Source organism: Falco punctatus (genome assembly GCF_963210335.1).
Source record: "Falco punctatus genome assembly, chromosome: 4".
NCBI classification, from domain to species: Eukaryota; Metazoa; Chordata; class Aves; order Falconiformes; family Falconidae; genus Falco; species Falco punctatus.
The window spans coordinates 44,453,866-44,476,090 of record NC_137583.1 but is presented as its reverse complement, the minus strand read 5'-3'; the positions used below and the strand labels follow the sequence as shown (position 1 = coordinate 44,476,090).

Here is a 22,225-nt window from a genome sequence, read left to right as displayed (position 1 = left end):
GTGCTGAGCACCCAAAACCCCCAGAAATCTTCAGGAAAATATGAGATCATGACAGAATGAGGAACTGCTCAGCTGTACCCTGGCCCACCCCACCGCAAGCCCACAGGCCTGTGAACCGCGAGACACAGCTGGGACAATTTTCTTTATTTACACATGGAAAAGGCTCCCCACAGCGCTCGGTTACTTCAGAGGAATGAACCTGGATGAGTGTGTGGCTCCGATACCAGGCCGGCCATGCTTCACCGGCTTGTAGGTGATGGAGAATTCCCCCAGGTAGTGACCAATCATTTCGGGCTGGAAGAGAAAGAGACTTGCGCTGGAGGCAGCGAGCCAGGCAGGGGGCACAGCCCAATCCAACACGCAGGGTCAGGGGCAGTTACAGCCCACAGCCCTGCACTGGCAGGAGCCCCAGCTGTCCTGGCACCACTGCTGTGCCCAGGCTCCTCTGGTGGTGCCCAGGGCTTGTGGGCAACGGCTGCTGCTGGCTTCACACGGAACCAGGGGGGTCAGTGGGATGCGGGGCTCCCTCTTGCCCCTCAAGAGCCCCCAGCCAGCCCCATGCCTCCCGGGAGAAGGACACCCCAGCCTTTCTGGTGTGCTTTCGGGCTGGATTTAATGCCAGCTACGAGCAGAAAACGCCATTTAATCCCACCAGCTATATCAGGTTGCATGACCCCGCAGGTTATTCCAGTCCAAGGAAACCTCATGGATCTGTTTCACACAAAACCAGTACTGGTGGGCAGGGCGCCAGGGCTGAGTGCTGGCTGCGCGTGTCCCTGCCCCACCTGAGCTGGCAACAGCCACATTATTTCGTTATTTCAAAGATGCACTGAAGCCCCGTGAGGCCTCCTGACACTTATGCGAGCTTTCAGGTGTCTCTCCAGGCCAGCTCTGCTCCAGGTAGGAGTCTCAACATCCCACTCAAACGCAGGGCAGGAGTTTTTTCACGCAAAGTGTTAAAAAAGTGAACGCAGACGCACTCAGGATGCTCAGCTCGGACCAGCAGTGAGGACACTGGAGGTCGCCTCACCTTGATCTCCACCTGGTTGAACGTTTTGCCGTTGTAGACGCCCACCATGCTGCCCACCATCTCGGGGAGAATGATCATGTCCCTCAAGTGGGTCTTCACCACCTCTGGCTTCTCCATGGGGGGCGCCTCCTTCTTGGCTTTCCGCAGGCGCTTCAGCAGGGAGTGCTGCTTACGGCGCAGCCCGCGGTTGAGCCGCCGGCGCTGGCGGGCGCTGTACAGCTGCATCAGCTGCTCGCTGGAAGGGACGGAGAGAGCCTGAGCCCGCAGCACAGCACGGGGAAGCTGCGCGGGGACCCCGCGCTGGCTGCGTTACCCGCTCAGGGCCTTCGAACCGCCGCGCAAGCTCCCAGAGCCCCGGTGATACGCCAGGGCCCCGGTGAGCCCCCGGAGGTGGCCAAGGGAGCCGGGCCCGCGCCCCCCCGCAGAAGCAGCGCTTACTAGGACATGTCGAGGAGCTGGTCTAGGTCCACTCCCCTATAGGTGAATTTCCGGAAGGTTCGTTTCTTCTTCTGCTCCACCTCCGCCTGCAGCCGGGAAGGAGCGGGGGTCAGCGCCGCCCACCCCCGGGGAGGCCGCGGGCACCGAGTCCCCCCCCCCCTCCACCGCTCCTTTCCGCTGCCAGGCCCAGCCCGCGGGCCCCGACTCCCGCCGCGCTGCGGCCTAGCCCGGCCCGGGCGGCCATCGCCGCGGCAGGGCCCCGAGGAGGCCGGATCCCGGGCCCCACGGAAGCGGCTGGGCCGGACCGCGGTGGCAGCAGCACCCCCGGCCCCGGGCAGCCGCCGCCGCGGCGGATGGAGCCGGATGGGAGCCGCCGGCCCCGCCGCCCGCACTCACCATCTTGGCCGGGTCTCCTCGGAAAGGACCGTGCTTGGGCCGGAAAAGGCGGATCTCGCGAGAGCGACGATGGGGCGGAAGTAGCGAGAATCCCCGCCCCCTGCAGCCTCGGGCAGCGCTTCCGCCCTCACTGCCCTTAAAGGGGCCGCGCCCCGCAGCGCAGTGGGGGAATCGGGTTTCATGGTGGGGAGCTGGAACTCACTGCTTCGGGCCGGGGTCCTGCTGGAGGGGCTGGCCCTCACCCCAGCAGCTCTGCCCGGGGACCCGCCTTCGTGCAGGCTCTGAGACACGCTCCAAAGGGCCCCAATCCTTCTGCCAGAAAAGCTTTCCAATAAAGCTTTTCCTCCAAAACCGGGGAAAACAGATCAAATACAACCTAGGCACGTCCCAGAGCAGCACCCTTCTACCAAGGAAAGTCTCAGGAGATGCTACAAGGGAGGGACGACCCCAAGTAATCCTTAAAACCACAGGATTTTAGGAGTCTCGATGGTTTTTTAAGTGCAAGACAATTTTGGATGAAGGATGAGGATGAAAGCTGCTGTTAGTCTAACCTCCAATGGAAATACATGGATTTAATTTGTAAACCTGGAGCAGGCTCCACATCCCTGTGAAGAGGGAATCAGTCCCCGGAGCGGCGGGGGGGGCGGGGGGGAGCTGCGGGCAGCGGGCACACTGCTCCCACACCGGAGCATCCACCCCAGCAAGAGAGGAGCAGCCAAAAGAGACTTTTCCCCAGGGCCTGAGCTGCGATGGTGGCTGGGAACCGGCCAAGAAAGCTCTGCTACAGGCTGGGGTTTGGTGGTGAATATCTATCTGGTCTCCTGGAAGGCTGGAGTCAGGTGATCAGGTACCTCCAAGGAGCAGGGAAAGAAAAATGTGGGTCAAATGCCATGGTGAGGAGCCCCAGTGTGGGGAAATACCCAGCCAGAGCATCATCCCTGCCGTGGGAAGCTCATACTGGGAATTGCCCGCTGTGCCGGGAGACTGGCCATCCCCAGCCACCACAGGGCAGCAGATCCCAAGCTGGGACCTGCCTGCACATGCCTTCTGTGAAGGCAGCCAGGAAAATTCCAGCAGATGCACAGCCGGGAGTTCTGGTGGAAGCTCTGGGGAGCCCTTCAGCTGTCAGAGGGTGGGCGCTCCAGCACTTTTGCTTGGGCTCAGCTTTGATTTGCGAGCTGGGAGAACACGGAGGGTGAGCAGCCTGCCAGCTGGATGCCGCCCAAAAATCCCACCTCATACATGAAGCGTCTGAGGAGTCGGGGAGGAAGAAAAGAGGGGAAATAGACCAGGCTGTTACAAGGAAGGATTAAGATCTATGAGGAGCCAGTTCGCCAGAGATCTCCTCCCTGGCTCTCTGGATCTGCAGCCAAGGAATCCAGGTGGGATGCTCCACGATGAGCTTCCTTGCCCCCAGCCAGCCAAACTTCTGATCCCTTCCTCCAGAGAGTTCTAGCTGCAACATGACCTCATCACCACATGGCTGACCCAACCGTGTGACATCACTCTGGAAGCGCCACCTTGCAGGAAAAGCTTTTCACCTTATAAAGTGAATTAAAATGAGGGTGATTTCACCAGGCTTTGGCTGCCAGGAGCAGCTGTCTTCTGGCTCACCGGTGAGGAAGGTCTCAAACCCCCCCAGCGCCCATCACATGCTGGGTATCGGTGGGTGTCATCAAGGCTCCATCTCTGAAGAAAGGGCTGGTGAACTCAGCAAGATCGCCATGGCAGCTAAGGAGAAAAACTATTCCCGGCTCTAGGACATGAAAAAAAAGACAGAGAAAAAGCAGAGATTCAAAAGGAACACTGAACTTTGCCTTTCTGATGCCTCCTCCAGCTACAAACCACCATTAACTCTGCAGACTGGGAGCCTGGCGAGTTGTCACAGCCCCGCTTTGGGACCAGGACCATCGCCTGACCCGCCAGCCCCGTCCTGCCTCACTACACTGGGCTGGCTCTGAGCTTTAGCCCTCAGTCGTAGCCAAGCTGCTCCTCCTAGTAATAAACACAACATCTAACCTGCTCCGTGTGTAGTCCCCGGAGCAGCCAGTGATGGGTGAACACTGAATTGCCGATATCCTTGGTGCAACCACCACTCACGTTGCAGGGACCCAATGCTGTTCCTTTGCTGCTGACAGCTCCTCTCCTCCTAGCTCTGCAACATTAGAGGTGGTGAAAGCCGGGACCACAAGAAGCCCCCAGGACCAAGCTGAAGCTGTTGAGGCAGTTGTACCTTCAAGGCTGTCCCAGTCCAGGCTCTGGCCTGAAGCTGTGCACCATCCGGCTGTATGGCAGCACCGTCTGGTGGCACCAGCCCTCCTCGCCACTCCAGTTTGCTCCCAGTCAGGACCAGTAGCAGCAGAAACAGGGTTAGCAGCCTGAAAGCAGCCAACGCAGGACTTCTGTCTGTCCTCAGCCAAAGCCAGGTTGTGTCACATCCCAACTGTAGCAGCCAGCCTCCAGCGGCACGCAGCAGATGATGGAGCAGCCCAGCCCAGTGAGAAGATGCTCCTGGGGGAGATGGGGAGAGCTCCAGGGCTCACAACTTGCTCTCTAGGACAGCAGCACGTGACAGTGCTTGAGTTCAGTGCACCCAAACAGCTTCTGGACACGCTGCTCATCATCCCACAACCCTCGAGGGAGCTCTTCCTCTGGAAAAGGAGCCGTGGCAGAAGAAATCCGGCTAGAAAATGCCTTACAGCAGGTTCCTGAGCATCTGGGGAAACTCACGAGGGATTTGCAGCCTGCAAAACAAAGTCAGCTTCAGAATCACAGCAACACCTCCTGCCAGCAGGTCACCTGCTGCATCCCACCAGGCTTCATTGCTGAAATCCCCTTTGGTCAAGATGACATCCTTGGAGATGGGGAGAACTGCTGCTGCAGCTTAAGGCCACGCGAGAAGAGCAGAAGACACGTAAAGCAGAAATACTTTATTAACTGCCAGCTCTGGAAAAGTCTGAGAAGATTTAGGGTCCACTGGGCAACGCAGACTTTGCACAACATGCTATGAAACTCAAGTGAAAAAGAAAATGGAGGAAGTCAATTGATGAGCTGCGATCAGCAGCTCCTTCATGCATCTGACATCGGCATGCCTCGCTTTTTCCAGACTTTAACACTGCCCCCCAGGAACACGCCTGCCTGTCTGGCCCTGCAGGACATTGATATCTCCAAAGAAGATTTGGGAAGATTGTTGAATGCTGCCAGAGCATGCGATTCCCCTTCTTGTCTTCGGAACAGATGGCTGCAGACGGACCCACTGGCTGGCAAGTCCTGCAGCCCGTCCAGCCTCGCTCTTCACAGACATGCAGAACAGCCTCTTGCTCCCGCTGCTGCAGATCCCAGAGCTGCTGACGTGCGCAGGTTGGGCTATACAGGTACCCCATCCAAGAGCGAAGAAGGAAGAGTTATTTTTGTTTGTTTAAAGTAACACCACGGGGAGGAGAGGGGATAAAACCAGTTCGTCTTGTCCCAATTCCAGCTTAGGATGCACAGAGGCAACTGATTGCTGGAAGACTGTGGCTCCAAACTCTCCAAGACTCAGACAGCTTCTATCAAGCCTTTCCTCCTGAATAAAAATTAAAAAAAAATCTGAGCAAAACTGGTGGGTTTTAGCCCCTGTACAAGGGGGGTGATTAATCAGATCCTTTCACCACTGCCTCCTGGAATTATCCAGCTCTGAATTAAATGGGCAAGTCTCAAACTCACGAATCAAAACTGTTAAGGAGGTTTTGCTCCCCAAAGGTGTCAGGATTATAGGCTCTCAGGAACTAACTGGGCTGCTGCATGCTTTGATGAGTCTCCGTTGAATCAGGGGAAGGACACGCTCCTCAGGCCTCTGTATCTTAATAGTAGTAAAGTTTATATAAAATTTGTTAAACATTTTGGTGCAGCACACTGTTTAGAAGGGCATCTGCTGCTCTGTTAGGCTCTGTGGTCTAAGTTAGGGCTGGAAAATTCACCTCAAAGAAAGAACATAAAAGAAACACACATACATGATGATGGCAAGAGAAAACTTCCAAATACTTTTCTGAATAAAATTACTCAGACATCCAAGACATACGGTCTGAGAGAATGAGCCTAGCCAGTATCTGTTCCCATTCCAAACGAGAGCTACACAGGACGTGTAGTCCCAGGGCTCGTCTCCAACGGCAGCAGGTGCTTCAGGGATGGTATAAAACCAAATACACCGTTATCTGGCCAGTCTGTGATCATTGGTAAGTAATTACCATCCTACAAAAGGCATCTTTAAAAATGACTTCTTCCCACAACTGTTAAAGACAACCAGGAGTCAGAGTTAAACTCTTTTATTTACTTTGAAACATCAGTTTAAATTTTCAGTTACAAAGTCCAGTCTAGCAATAGCAAGCTGAAAGAATGTTAACGGTTCTTTATTACACAGCCCTTTAGTGACACACTAGATTGTTTGGTTTTACAAGGCACTGCAAGAACACACTGGGAAAAACAGAAGCCCCAACAGATTTAGAACTGTAGCTCCAAGAGTCCTGGTAAGCACGAGATCAGCAACACCTGAGATACCCAGACAGACGACTGTTTATTTCACCACAATTAACGAACAGAGGACCCGAGAGGCTGAGTGACACTGTAACATGCATAACAGAATCCGAATGAAACACCTAACCTTGAAGAAGAGACAAGACAACCTTCACGAATTGGGCCAACCCAACCAAGACTGACAAGGAAGTAGCAAACACTTTGTTTTTTCCCTTTGTCGGGTCTGAGCGGGTGTCAGAAAACCTCGAGAACTCAATTCAGTGCAGTTTCTGAAGAGCATCCTTGGATCAAGGGGCCACTGACCGAGCCCAGCAGTTTCTCCTGGTGCTGAAAGCCCAGCCTTTCCCTCCGCCTTACAAGCAAATGGCTCGTCTGTCCCCATCACCACCACTCTGCTTTCCAAAAGTGAGCCCAGCACAGGACAAGGCACTCCCTGTTTAATCAAAGTAAACATTTGCAATTTAAGCAGCTGGTGCAATAGAAAACCTGAAACGTGTATTTAAGTAGCACAGAGTTTTATTTAAGGGCAGTGTGTAGTTTCATTTCCTATATTTAATTCCTATCTAGGGGGAGGCATTTTCTTCTCTACTTTGTCTTAAAATAGACTGAGCAGAAGTGGATCTCAGCTTTCAATTAATATGCAGAATTAACAATATCCTCAGCTTTGGAGGTTTGGCAGAGTATCACTTTCACCATGTAAGCCACTAATCTGACATGAATACAAGGGGTTTTTTTAAGAAAAAGTGCACTTTATACTGCAAAATGTTAGGGTTTCTGGTGCATAAGTAACAAATCCATCTACATCAAGACAGGTACTTATGCTATCAATTTGGGGTGTTTTATTCAAGCTGACAGATAAGTTTGAAAGGAAGCCTTCGGAACTCAAATTCCTCTCATTAAAATATTATTGGATAGCATATTGAAGGAGACAATAGGAATGAAATCACTTTGTGAAAGTATGCACAAATTAATTGCCAACAATTTCATTATCTGCACTGTGGGATGGAATCTGAAAATCATAATTAAAACTCCCAAATACACGTGTACTTTCTACGTCTAAAAAATCCAGTCAGCTTCCAAACACTACCACTCACTCGAAGAAGTGCCTGAGCATCAGCTGTGTGGTTAGAGAGTTAGAAAGAGCCTAGAAGTTAAAAAAGATGCACAAGTCACAACAAGTTAAACCATGAAATAACATGGCCAGACCATAATCGCCGCTTTAGCCTAGCGCTAGCTCTCCTGTTCGCGGGGAATTACCAATTCAACTCGTTTATATGGTTTTCCCATTTTTGGTTTTAAGAAGCTCCTCCTCCTGCCGTTCCTTTTATACGTTTCGTAAGGAAGCCTGCATGTGAGGTCAATGAATCATGCACTCCTTCACATGAAGATTATTTGAGTATCAGAAGAAACTTCAGTGGATTATTTAGACTTTTCACTAACAAAAATAACGACACTGGGAGTCTGTGCTGTCCATTTGCGAGTCTACAAGCCTGGAAGCTCCCGGGCTTTTCTTCCAGGCATGGCACTGTGTGACAGTGGCCTGGAATAATCCCCTTTGCCAGCTGACCGAGGCACTAAAAGGTTAAATATTGCCTGCGCATCCGGCAGGACAGTGAGAGACAGGTGGGAGTTTGAATGCTACATCTAAGCGTAACTGTCTAGGTAAGTAAATACAAACAGCACGGTTTCCTACCCGACTTACCACGGTACATGCTGCACAAACCCTACGGAGATAAAGCTGACGTATCAGCTCAGAGCCCTGGTTCAATGAGGCTGTTTTTCTGCTACGGGCAGCAGGCAGCACCCATCAAAGCATAGCCTGATGCGCAGCACGACGCTGTGTGCAAACGCCTTCTCTGTTTCCACGAGGAGTCAGCCAGGAAGCATTTATCTCAAATTTACTCCAGACGCCTTGCTTTCGAATCCCCCTCCTCTTCGGGGTGAAAGCAGAGCAACCGGATAGTTTTCATGAAGTCTTAAACTTTTAAACACGCTCAGTCAGGTCCCTCCTGGAAGGACTCTGGAAGCTCAGCAGTTCTTGGCTGCAGCCTCATGTCACAACCACACTCAACACCTCTAACCATCTTCATGACCTTTTCATCCTTTCCCATGCCTACCACATTTAGGAGGAAGCCATCAGGTTGGGGAATACTCCAGATAAGTGTGAGCTGCTCTGTATGAGCTCAGAGATTCCATCATCTTTTCCAAAGCTGCCAAAAAAATTACAAATAGCTTCTGTACAACGGGTGTTCACCTTCAGCCATACCATAAAATCACAGAATATCTCAGGTTGGAAGGGACCCATAAGGACCATCAAGTCACCCACAAGTCTTTAAAGAAACTTTCGAGGTCACAGTTTCTTTTTGCTGTGTTTTATAATGTAGATTACCATGTTTAATTCAAAAGAAATATTTCCCGACAGCAGTGTTGCCAAATTATGAAGGAGTTTACGAGTATCTGGAGTTCCCCAAAATCCTCCGCAGCATCCAGTAACTGCAACAATTACACTGTCATCACCAAACTTCACCAACACATTAGCCAGTTCCTACTCCAAGCTGTTGGCAAGCAGATAAAATGACATCAGACCCGATACAGTGGAACCTCCCTAATTCTCTCTTCCCCATAAAATATTCTCACCCCCGTTTCTCCGTGAAGCGTATCCCAGAGACAATTTTGCAGTCACAGGATTCTAAAAACTTTACCAGCTTTTACATTTTACAAATTGCAGGCGCAGTAATTAACACTAAACCTGAACTTCCTACACTTACTCACTAGCACAAAGTTTTTTGTGGTTGGCAACAGGTCTCCCAGTCAGTGCAAATTAGCAAATCCTATTTATTGATGATCTGGAAGAGAAAGCAGAAGTAAGCATGACACAAAACATCAGCTTTTTGAAGCTCTGCATCAGTTTGACATATTTCCAAAGAAAATATCCACCTATTGGAAAGGCATTATGAACTGATGAATTTAACAAAAAACTTTCAAAAAACCAAAAGTATTTAATTTAGGTCAGATTAAATAAAATTAGTTTAATGCCATTTTTAGAAGTTTCACTACACAAAATTCTCTACCACCAAGACACCCTTTACAAACATAATCTCTGGGGACTAATTCTCAAAACCTCAAAGAGATTATAAAATAAATTATGTTTTCTAAGAAACTGATCAGACGGAAGCTTCACAAGAACAGATTACGAGGAAACGCACAGCTCAAAGTGACGCCCAAGGCAAAGTATTTCCAAAACCGAGATTTTTAATGCTGACACATAGGTCAACCACTGCAGTCCACAGATGAACAGCAGTCACAGAAATTGGCTCAAAACCAGAGAGCACCCAAGAAAGTATCTACAGGTGTGGAACAGGCTGAATAAACCAGCGTGGAAACCTGCTCTCTCCACACAGCCGCCGCTGTCTACCTTCCCCAGATGAATTTGGAGCCACTCCTCCTCAGCCACACCCAGGGGGGTCTCTGAGGCTGCCCGCTTGGATGCTCAAAGGAAGCACAAACATTTGACAAAGAGACGGCACATCTCGCTTAGAGACATTTATCACCACCAGAGCCCGACCAGCGACCTGCTCCAGCCCTCACTGCTCAAGGGGAGGGACGGCCAGCAGAAAACCCTCCCCACCGCCGGACCAAACAGCCTTCCTACAGCCGCTTCAATTCCATACTCTTTTTTGTTATGGTCTCGCTAAACTGTTGATCTTCCACCCCTGTTTTGTTCACAACTACATTACACGTAAATTAAATAGCATTACTAAAAAGTACTTAATTGCCGAACATAGCAGGATACGTGAATTACTCCTCTTTTAAAAGTTTAGCAGCTAAGGTACACTGATGATGAAAACTTTTTACCAGATAAAGGAATAAACATACAAGATAAGTAGCTCAACTATTTGCAAAAATGTGTCAAACCACAAAAAATTAAAACAAAATATTAAATATAATAAATTACTAATCAGAAAGTCTGCGTGCCTGCTGACAATCTGACAAGTGCTACTTCATAGCTGAATGCAAAAGAGAATATTTACTTTGAAGGCAAACTCTTTTGACCAGGAGAGCCTGCAGAGTAAATACAGCGGTAATTTCCTTGGTAAACCAGAAGTCTATCCCAACATTTTCATACACAAGTCCCCTTAGCAAAGTTATCACAACTGCAGATGTCTTCGCCCTCTCTGCAGGGTTACAAGGAGAAGTGGTGTTTCTTTTGTTGCTAGACTTCTACTGGAAAACAGCAAGTTAACGGCAGCTCTCACTGAGAGACAGTATAGCAGAATCATTCATAATGAGAAAGATGAAAATAATGGTATTTTAAAACATTTCAAAATGTTGGGGTTTTTATATATATATAATTTATATTTGTAAAAGTCTCAGAATCAAATCACCACCCTCTCCATTTAAATGGCCCCTCAATGAGACCTACCGGTCATCAATTATCAATTTTGTGGCTGTTCCCACTGTAACATCATCCGTCTTTCACTGGAGCCTTGTAATTTGGCAGCAAACCTACATGCACGACTAGTGTGAACCACTTGAAAAGTCCTGCTTAGAACCTGCATGTACACTTCCCCAAATTACTGGGAAAGTTCACACAAGAAGCAGCACTTCGTACCCTCCCATTGGGAGGGAGACACGAATAAACAGCCCGGAATACTCATTCTAAGCAAAATCCCTAGTTTTCAAATAATTGCCTCTGGTTTACAGACAGTAAGACTAAGTTTAAGATTTTAGATTTCATTTGGCAGAGTGTCTTCAAATCCACACTTTTGCATATTTACACCTATAATAAATCAAGGTGGCAACTTAGAATTTAAGTTAAACAGTACTCTTCTAACCTTTAACACAAATGAAAATTTGTAACTAAGGAAGTTACAAATTACTCAGCCTTCACCTTAAAAATAACAGCTAGCACCAAGAATCTATGGATAAAGATCTCCCACGGAGAAAGTGGCCTTTAGCAAAGCTATTTAACCGCTAATGATTTGTTTTATACACATATGAAACAATGTGTTTTGTACAGGAGGTATATGGTTGACTTGAGTGAGGAAAGTGGCATTGAGAGCGTAATAAAAAAGACATCTGGAAATATTTGGCGCAAGTTAGGCTCACACTGTGTATAAAAGAAGAAAAAACCAAACAAAACTATCTCCTGCTCCACAACAAAAGGAACCCAAAACACATCCCTTCTATTTGCAGCTACCAGTTAACCAGCACATTACAGAGGACCCTACAAGTATTAGGACAATGTGGGGTGAGAAATCAGTGCCTAAAATATTTTTCCACTTCAGCAAAACAATTTCAAAGACTCCTCGTCTCCACCGAGCGCTGTTTTATAACTGACAAACCCACACACCATTCCAACGCTTTTCAGATGTACTTTGATGTTATAACCTATAATTCGGGACAAAGAGGGGAAACAAACTGAACAAACTGAAAGCAAACTTTTCAACTTAAGTCTAGTCTTTAGACAAGTCATTAGAAGACTGGGTTATCAGTTCCCTGCACCTGAACGCCAGGTCCAGATGAGAAACTTTCTGTCTGCGCTGTATTAGACTGGTCAGTAGCTGTCACTTGGCTGACAGATAAGCTCTGGATAAAGCACAGCACACACACTTCAGTCACTTCAGAAATGAGTGGTTGCAGGTGTTTTAAAGAAGAGATTTTGAATCCTTTGTTGCCTAGGCTGAAATGCACACATTTGACAAAAAACGTCAATTTCTAGAAGTGGAATTTTCCTTTTTTGAAGTCTCCAATTCTGGGTGTCTACGTTTCAGACCATTTTCCCCAGTACTTCAGTAGCAGGGAAAATTATGGAAGTGCAATACTAGGACAGCTTCTGCCCCCTTTCAGTGTTCATGCTGACAATTGATTTCATCTTTAGAATGCTCTAAAACATCCAGCATTTCTTCTATTATAGCCTGTAGCGCTCGACCCAGCTGTTCTGCACTATATGGTTTTCCCAGCGGAGGCACGTGAACAAAAGCTGACCTCCCGTGGCTCTGATATAAGGAAGTGTAGTAAGTGAAGTCACAGAGGTATCTGAAATACAAGAGTAGAGCTCATTTAGCAACAAGTGACAAACACAGCATGCAAACTGCAGGACAGGGTGGACTGTGTATTCTTATCATTCAGCATTACAGCAACATCCTGCAATCACGAGTGGAATACAAGCTGGGTACTGTGCATCTGTGTGGTTACTTTAATCAAATATAGGACAAAGAAGCTTAAAAGATATTCCCCCCACCCCCACCCCCCAATGACTGGGTGACCACTGAAAAATAAATGATATTGCCAGCCCCATGACAAGTGAAAAGCATGTGAATTTGAACGTGAATTTGGACACGAAAAGCCTATGAATTTGAGTACGACTGCAACATGCACTGCAGAGTGAGTCTGTTTTCCCCATTGATCCCATACCTGCCAGCATCCTTAGATATAGTGACCGTGACATCCAGCCCCAGTGCTGAGACTCTCTTGCAAACCGTGTCCATGTCAATAATGGAATCGATGCATTCGGGGCCACCTTCTACGCAACACTGAGAGCCTGGGCAGAAACGGCAGTTGTCTAAGCCTTTATAACCTACATTATGGCCGCACTTCTCCAGAGTTACAGTCGTAGCCATACCCGAAACACCCACATGAACCACCAACTACAAGAGAAAATAAAAAAGTTAGATCAACCAGAATACAAAAGGTAGAAAAGCAACTGCCCACTATTCCCAGTTAAAGACTGATGGAGTTCTTCATGTGAGAGCTCCTGTAATATACCACTGTAACAAGTCATTTTACCAATGAACTTGTGGGTCCAGTACAGAACAATTCTTGTTTCACCCCCTCCTGGCCTAAGTTATAATTTAGGCAGGGTGAAAATGAACGTTGGCACATTCACAGCCACTGCTGGAACAGCCCAGGTGGCACAGACTGAGTGCACGCTGTCTAGACAGCCCTTTGCAGTGGCCTCTTCACACCCACTGCTCCCATTAATTAGAGCTCTATTCGAGCTATAAAATTCTACACGTTCACATGTTCTCACGACAAAAGAGGAAAAGATCTAGCGAGGGGCTACCAATCTGAACATGCATTAAAAATGGGACTTCACACTATGCTTGTTGCTGTAAGCATGACAGGTTTCAACTGTTTGCTGTCCTCCTCCCTTTACCCACTTACTTGGGGACTGTGCTTTTTCCATAATTCAGGAATGAGACTTTGCACTGTCTGGTATTCAACTGGGACTTCATAGACGTGCAGATCCACATCATCTCGCAACCCTAGCTTCTCCAGCTCCTAAGAACATAAAGGAAATGAACAAAATCAAGATGGTCAGGCACAAGCTCAGCAGAAGATATAATTCTGGAGGGTTTAAAGGCAGAGCAAGTCTGCTGTGAAGGACTAATGTCAGCTTACACTACAGGCTGTATATTGTAAACAGCACTGCAAAGAAAAGCCCCCAAATCAAACATAACGGGGAACAACAAAGGCATCTCTCCACCTGCGTTAACAGTTCACCCACAGGACCGTTTGTTTTGCTCTGATGTGTGCATAACAAAGAACTCAACGTTTAACTGACAATACTTATCAGCAACACCCACACTTGAAAGGTTGGCTGCATTATTTATATATAGTCATACTTACTTCTTGAAAGAACTACATACGATGCAGAGAAAGTAGAATTGGCAGAATTGTATTAATAGTCTTATTTGTCCTCTTCTCAGGACTGCTGGCCTGGAGAGCAAGTTCACATTTGTTTCCTGATCGAGAGCTCTCAGGGTTAGGTGACGGTACTACCAGGCTGTGATTCTCCACAAATATTAGCAAACACTCCCCATATGAGAAGCTGAAGCAATGTTGGCACACCCTCCTCAACATATCTGTCTTATTTTGGCAGAATCTGGAATACAATACAGCCCGTTTCCCAAATGTAGAATGGGTTTCCATTGTTAGCTTTACCTATACCTGAGAGATTTTACTTAATTCTGCAACACGAGCTGTTACCATTGCAGTGATTCAACTAGTGCAGTAAATTATTTTTCCCTCTGTAATGTTAACTAAAGCCATGCCTTGAAAACATCCCAAATATCCAGGCAATACACTTAAGCAATTTCCTTTAAACCTTTTAAACCACAAAGCGTCAGTTCAATACCTTGCAAAGACTTGTTTAAAACCAGAGGGAAGAGGAAAGATCTTTTTTCCCTCCTGGTATACCTGACTGGGAAGCACACAGTTTCATCCCAGCAATGCAGGTTCCCCCTACGTACAGCCCACGGTCCTGGCCGCTTCTCCCTTGCTCTTCTTTGGTCTCAATTTCAACACTCTCTAGTCTCACCAGTAAAGCTTCAGTTCCAGGTTTGTCCATTTGGTACTTCAGCCTAGCCCAAACCAAACCTTTCAGAGCCATCAAACCCAACCTTTCAAGAACCCAAGGAAAGGATACACACGTGGTCTGAAGGCTCTGAAAAAAACATGTTTTTAAAATCATCAGCTGAGCTCAAACCTAGGAGCCTCATGCAAGTCCTCCAGCAGCTGAAGCAACTTCAGCTATTGTGTTTAATGACTTCCAACAGCATCTAACTCAGATCAAGGTTCTTTCCAATGAGGACAACATTTTTTGGCACTCTGGAAAAACTTTACAGCTGTTTTTCAAGTCCAGTAAGTGACTGTATATGCCATAAAGTGCACAGCCTTAGTCAGAGTCTGCCCACAGGCCTGTCTCCTCTGGAAAGAAGCTGCAGGTGCACCCTTTCCTCTGAAGGCAGGATCTGTGTGCTCCAGCACCTCCGTCACCAGGTCTGCATTTCAGCTAAAAGAACCAACCCCAGCTTTCCACAAGTTAATACACAGCAGGAGCTTGTCATCTGGGGCTGCTCTTCTCCTCCGAGATGTACATCAGCTGAAATATGCAAGCTTACTGGCACCAAAAGCTCGGAACGATTACTTGTGCTAACATCAAAGGGGCTGCACGCACAGCAAGAAAATAACCTGCTACTCTCACACCCCTAACCCGCTGTTCTTATGGATCTGAGGTAGAAACAGCAACGTGAGAAACCATCAAACTATCAAAATCACTCAAGAATATTCTGAAATGTGCTAAGTTATCTCTATTTTGGGTTTGGATTGGGTGATCAGAGCCAAGAGCTGCTCTTTCATGCAATTCTTAAGCTTTATTTTCCCTCACATAAGAGATACTTGCAAACTTCAGGCTAAGTTAGCTATTTTCAATGAAGCTTATTCAATTTCAAAACTTGTATTTCCCTAGGTTTAAAATTATTTCAAATTTAAGACAGCTGAGAGGACAAATTGAGGTTTTTGGACTACCCCATTACAATCCTACCTCCTCTATACAAATGTGAGCAGTACCTGAGCATCCTTTTTTCTGTAGTTATCAGCATCAGTCGTTTCTCTACCAAGAAAAAAACCTTTCACACTTGTATGGACAGACCAAAGTGTAACAAGATTTAAGATGGCTAAAAAATGCAGCAAAGGCAAGAGTAAGACTTTCACGGACCAGCAAATATGAGCAACAACAATGATAAATCACTTGCTCTGGCTCTGAGGGTAAGTCTGATATTAAAGGCTTGCTGTATTGATTAGTGTCTGGCACACACAGAAGTTCATTACCAGAGATGGATGCTAAGTGATGTTTCATCACATCTTTACACAAATCTGCCTTCAAAACATTAGCTGGTTTATGTAGTGCGTTAATAAAGTAAGTAGTTTACAAACGAGAATATTCAAATACAAGTTGAAGATCTCCAGAGCGTTAATTGGTAGGAATTCATCATCACTTCTCTAAAGAGCGCGAAACAGCTCCTAAAGATGAATTTGATCACAGAAAGTTCTACCGGCTGTGCTGAACAAGCATCTAGAGCGAGTAAGAAACCTCGGGCCGTATGAGCTGCGCCACCCCCGTGCCAGCTACCTTCTCCAAATGCAGGCACGTTAAACCTCAGCTTTACAAATTCACAACCTTCTTTTAACCAAACACAGCGTTCGCACGCTTCCATTCAATAATAAAGATGTATGCTGGCCCCCAGACAACTTATTACCCACAGCCTTGTATACCTGACAAATACAGAAAAACGAACATGTTTGACCGATTCCCTGACCCCTCAACAATGGTCGTCTTTGTGAGCCTTTAATATCCTTATCAGGTCTGTCTAGACACCCTGACAGCAATTGTCCTTAGTAATGTCAAAATGCACTCTGACCTCTGTCCTCCTCCTCCAGCTCAGCCAGAAGCACTCCGGGGGGATGAAGGCAGAAGCCCGTGAGCTTCACAGTCCACAGGGCACACCTGTGTCTACACCTAAGTCACACCGGGGAGGCCAGAAAATGCGCTGAACAGAAAGCCTGTTTCATTACCTTCTTCTGGCAAGGAAGGTCCCTCCCAAGCGAAAACTGCAGCTGAAAAAATTCCTCCAATAAAATACCAAAACAACGAAAACGCAGAACAGCAAATCCACATTAACACAGTATATTTTTACTGTAAGCCTTAAAAAAGAAAGCAGAAAGAAGTTATTCTTCCCTCTGAATTTATAGGAAATCTCTTCCCCACATGTAAAAACCTCCGAACATTTCATCTTCACATTACTAGGTTGCTACCGCCACTACTATCTAAGGTACGCACATGTAAAAATAGTTAGCTTTCAAAACCAAACAGCTACATTAGAAATCCACTGCAGTTCAAGGGAAAAGACATACCATATCCACGTTCTACATAAGGAACCAAATAAAACCAAAAAGAGGACTGGAAAGAAAAGCAGAGAATTTTATCCTCCGGATGTGGGATAATAAAAGATGTAATAAACCAGAACTACCTTAGCCCTAAAGCTAGGAAGGATTTACAAAGATTGTTTAATTGATTTTTCTTCTATTAAAATGCAGATCACACTGTCTGGGATTCAGAAACTCAGACACGCCTTTGTGTCCACTCAGCTCCATGAAGTCCCCTGTCTGAAACTTGCACAATGCCCAACTCGCATGTGCTCAAAGACATGCTGTTCCTTTTTGTCTGAGCCTCTCAGGGCTGAGACAGGGTGAGGAAAGGCAAATCCTCCCCGCTGCACCAAAGTTGATGATTTTAGTCAGAAGCCATCAGCTATTAAACAGGACTCAGGGAAAGATGGGTTCCAACACGGCACATCACACACCACCAACTCTAGTTTTATACTCTCTAAACACCCCCAAGCCCATAAAATGAATTTAAAATGCACGTGATTACTTCATCTATCAGCGATGCAGCTGAGCAGCCATCAGTGCCTCGAGTTGCTGGGCTGAAGGAACAACACGCCATTTCTCTTGATAGGAATTATACATCAGGTTTGTTTGCGTAAGCGACATCAGAATACCCACCACTCTTCCTGTTCCAGAAGCACAATACCTTTTTGTCCATCTCCTCTAGAATAAAAGTAGCTGGCTTACAATAACTGACATTACATGAGGAAGAACAAACCAAATCAATTAGCCTCACCACTAAATTTCAGTAACGTGCATATTTCCTGCCCCCCCCCGTACACAGCTTGCGTTTTTCCCCAAAGTTAAACCAAGCAAACCCTAACTCAAATGTATTCATTTCCAAAAGGCTCTTGGAGGCAAAGGTTTCGTCTTCTTATATCAGACAACACATTAGACATCTGGACATTAGTTGACTGTAATTGATGAGAGTTTGTGATTTAATTTAAAAGCATTCTAAAGAAGATATTAATCTCAGAGCTCTGAAGGGAAGAGAGATGCATCAGGGAGAAAAGTAGATTTAATTCCCTGGGCAACTGTACTAAAAGGTACCCTTGAATTCCCAGTAGCTTTGTCATAAACCACATCCACAAGTGCCAAATGAGGAAGAAGCAGGATAATGTGGCAGCACTGTCCCTAGCTGATGTTTTTACAACAAGCAGCCTTGATACCTTAGGTTAGCATCTAGCATGAATGTGATTTCTTCTTCTTGCCTCGCTTGTGAACCTATCAGCGTTACAGACGAACATGCTCACGTAGATACACAGCTAAAAGTGGCATAAACTTGATTTTTTCGAGCGTGTACGATCTGCTGGAGCAACAACCCTTCTCGAGCACTCCTGGCTCCAGCAAGGTCCAACCCCGCCAGTCGAACATCACTTGCTGTTTTCTCAGCAGAGAGGGGGCTGGCTCCGCAGCCACAAACACTGCCTGATCCCCCCACACCTCCTGCTTCACCTGCCGCAGCCCACTGCCCAAGGCCGGCAGCTGCAGAAGGAACCAAGGGGAGAACAGAGGCAGCAGCAGCTGCTTTGCCGTGGAGTCAGAGTCCTGATATTCAGAGCCATGTTGAACAACTCCGCGGCACGCTCGACTCCACAAGGCTACCAGGTGGAAGTGTTATTGTAGATGAGACTTGGCTTAAAGGTTAACCAAGTTCCCCAGATTGAAGCTAGAACTGAGAGAAAAACATAACAATTCTTCTGGGTTTGTTTGTTTATTTATTTTTAATTCTCTACAGCAGAGGAAGATTCCAGGCTCCCTGCCCCATTTAACATCTTTCAAACCTAGGGAGTAAGCCTATGAATTCCTTACTTGCCTTAGCTACATTAACTCAATCTCATTAAATTCTACTAGCTAAGGGATTGTTTTCTGAGAAGTGAATAAAACATTATCCAGCTGACCATCCGGATATCTGGAGCAAGCTGGTTTCAGTTAATAAACTGGGAAGACAAGTTATAAAAGAGCTGCAAACTAAAATCTGTATGGATACGTTATCAGCACGGCTCTCTTAACTCGCTAAGAACAAAGTCACAGCATTACCTGAACTGCAATCCAGCTGGCGTTAACAGCATGCTCTCCAAACGGACCAAACCCTGGAAGAGAAGTAAGAATTCGGTGATGAAGTCACCCTTACAGGTGTTACTAAACTTAAAAGTTGCAAAGCAGCCTGTGCTTTCCTGCTTTACATATCCCGAAAGAAAACTCACTTCTTCTAATGCCCAATCCTTATTTACTTCACACCCAAGTACTAAATAAGAGACCTTCATGGAAATATTTGAACTATACACCTTTTACTGTGAAGGAAAACAATAGCTTGCCTCAGAAGATACTCTTTTTTTTCCCCAACAGATGCTGGGGAAACATATTCTTTTCCTTCCTGACCAGGTTAGAAAAACTTGCTATTAACAGCTAAGTTGACCAATGTCACGGAATTAGAATCATTATTGGATTTTCTGTTCCTGATTGTTTTAGCCCACACAGATGCTTCCACAAATGCAGACAAGCCTGTCTCAAACATTTCTTCTCTGTTCAGCTCTTCACCAAGATCTCTGTTAGTGTCAGTTACATCTTACAAGGAAATAAGCAACACAGTTGATGACCCACCTACACCAAGCAGCAAAGGTTATGATAGCATTATCAAAAATTCCCACCACGTCTACATTTCCTAATGAATAACTTAGAGTTAACTAGTAATCCATAACATCTTTTCCTGAGCAAGCACAGAAAGGTTAAGCAATTTATCTGGCTGCAACGTCAATATGCTTTAATTTAAAATGTCAGAGTTACCCTATGAGCCTAATGCAATTAGGAGACATAAATTCTAACTCGTGAAAGGATTTGAGAGGGACTACAAATATTATATGACACATTAATGGAAACATTGTATTTGCTATCAACATTAAGTCTGAGGTTATACTGCACACGATGACGTAAGGAATTTGCACAGCATCGGCTTGTCCACACCAATGGATCTCCTAGAACCTAACCAGCGTCGGTATCTCCCCAAAATAAATCTTTGAAAGGTTTCCACAAAATTAAAATGTAGGTGTGTCCTCCTGTGAGCAAACCTCTGTCTCTATGACCGCAGCACAGGCAAACAAGTCAAGTCATCGAAATGCACAATCGCCACCTGCCAGGTTTCATTCCTAAAGGAACCCTAACAGTCTTACAAAAGAAATAAACCACATATATTTCTTTTTAACAATTCAGCTACCAGAAGGCTGAAATTCTACAGGTGCCCACGCACCTAACATACCCCTCTCACTCTGAAGCCAAACGCAAATTGGCATGAACACAACTGTGGGCTACTGCTCCTCTGACTCATCTCCTAGACAGATCCCCTGTGTTATCTCTTTCACAGAAGATAAGCAACTTTGTCAGCAGCAGCAAACTCCACCGAGCATGCCCAGGAGTTCCTCTGCATCCACAATAGGGCCCTCCAAGGCTCATTAGCAGTAAACCAGCTGCAGAGATCTTTATGGGATTATCTCCTTAAACAGTTCTAAAAAAGAAATTGTGCACGACTAATACTTATCCTCAGCAAGTACATGCTCGTAACTCAACGGGAACACACCACCTCTCCTAGTTTTAAAAAGGAATTTAGCATGACATTGCCGACAGATTATGAAACACGGGTAGACCTGACAAGATAACCAATGCATTTTAGAAACAGACTTCCCCTGAAAACGGGGGAAGAAGAGAGAGAAGTATTGCAAGCAGCAGAGTATTTACTGACGCAAGTTTTCTGTTTAGTCACCACCAAGCAAGCGCAGCTGCTCAGCACTAGATACAGGTTTGGGAAAGGCAGAATTTGCCACCTGCTTCCTCGCTCTCCGCAACTGTTCTCTGCAAAGGCACTGGCTTCCAATTAAAACCGCTCCAGCGCATCAACGACAACGCACCCCTCACTGGTTATTCAAACGGCCTCAACTTCAGCTGCCGAGGGGAGCCCTGAATAGTTTCACCGAGTTCCCCATTTGTCACAGGACTGCCTTCCCCACAAATCAAGCCAGCCGGCCTTTGTACCCCGGGCAAAGGAGCCTGACAAGCTCTCGCCTGCGAAGCTGGGGCCTTTCATTCCTTCACTTATTCTTCCCCCAGGCGCTTCGGCCGCGCTGCGTGGGCGATGTGGATCACGGCTTCGACACCTCAACGGCTCCGGACGGGGCAGCCAGCGAGCGAGTGGCCCCCACTGCGCCTCAGCCGCTCATCCTGCTCCGTGGGGATTCCGTCCCCTTCCTTCCCGCAACCAGCAAACCCTTGGGGGAGGATCAGGGGTGGAAGAGGGGGATCCCAAAGCCCCCCTCCCCGACTGGCCAAGCATTAGGAAAGCCCCTCACCAAACAGCACCCCCGCCCGAGCCCCTGGTACCATCACCCACTGCAGCCCCTGTGCTCCCCCAGACCCTGCCTTCCACCCCCAGCGCTCCCGCTTATCACCCCACACAGGGGACAGCCCCCCACCCCCTACTTAGGCACCCCCTGACAGGACAGGCCCCCCGCGCCCACCTGAGTGAAGGGCTCCCCCATTCTCCCCTCACCTCCCACCTCAGAATCCCCCTCCACCCCTGCCAGCTCCCCCCCCCCCCGCCCCGTACCCGTCACCACCACCGCCCGCCGCGGTTTCTCCATCACGGCTCCGTCCCGGCCCGCCGCCGCCGCCGCCCCGCACTCAGAGCAGCCCCGCCCCGCCACCGAGCGCGCTCCGCCCCGCCGCCTAGAGCGGCCCCCCACACCACCGAGCGCGCTCCGCCCCGCCGCCTAGAGCGGCCTATACCCGCCGCTTCCGCCGTCGGGCCGGAAGTTGCTCAGCGGGAGGCGGCCTCGGGAAGGGCTGGGCCCAAAGCCGCTTTCTCAGTGAGCAGCGCCTCCCGGGCCCAGAGGAGTCTGTAAGGGGCTCCGGTGGATGTTGGTTAACACCGTCACAAAACGCTCAGCCTGACCCACGCGCAGGGCTGTCCTCCCCCCAGGAAGGGGGCCTGGGGAGAGCACCAACCAGGGCCTGGATCCGCGGGTACCGGGAGGGGCCACCGGGAAGCCGGCGCAGGGCACTGCATGCGACACCGCTTCCCGCTCCGCTCTTCAATTTGCGGCGCTGTCGTAAAGACGCGGACCGGGA

At 47.7% G+C, this 22,225-nt stretch overlaps 2 protein-coding genes across 3 annotated transcripts; both read right to left on the bottom strand.

The window, feature by feature from the left end:
• Positions 1-129: 129 nt before the first annotated feature.
• RPS15 (ribosomal protein S15) lies at positions 130-1,939 on the bottom strand. The gene is made up of 4 exons (XM_080385469.1): positions 1,865-1,939; positions 1,469-1,554; positions 1,031-1,265; positions 130-294 (listed from the first exon to the last, which is right to left on the bottom strand). Exons 1-4 carry the CDS (start codon positions 1,865-1,867, stop codon positions 181-183), a joined length of 438 nt encoding a protein of 145 aa, XP_080241595.1. The 5' UTR covers positions 1,868-1,939; the 3' UTR covers positions 130-180.
• Positions 1,940-6,152: 4,213 nt separating this feature from the next.
• PGPEP1 (pyroglutamyl-peptidase I) lies at positions 6,153-22,192 on the bottom strand. Of its 2 annotated transcripts, none has more exons than XM_080385467.1 (5): positions 22,103-22,192; positions 19,148-19,200; positions 13,544-13,660; positions 12,794-13,026; positions 6,153-12,415 (listed from the first exon to the last, which is right to left on the bottom strand). In XM_080385467.1, the coding sequence occupies exons 1-5, from the start codon at positions 22,161-22,163 to the stop codon at positions 12,223-12,225; spliced, it is 657 nt and encodes a 218-aa protein (XP_080241593.1). In that variant the 5' UTR covers positions 22,164-22,192; the 3' UTR covers positions 6,153-12,222. The 2 variants fall into 2 exon arrangements, with proteins under 2 accessions (XP_080241593.1, XP_080241594.1); XM_080385468.1 differs by lacking the exon at positions 22,103-22,192 and adding an exon at positions 21,705-21,850.
• Between the last annotated feature and the right edge of the window lie 33 nt (positions 22,193-22,225).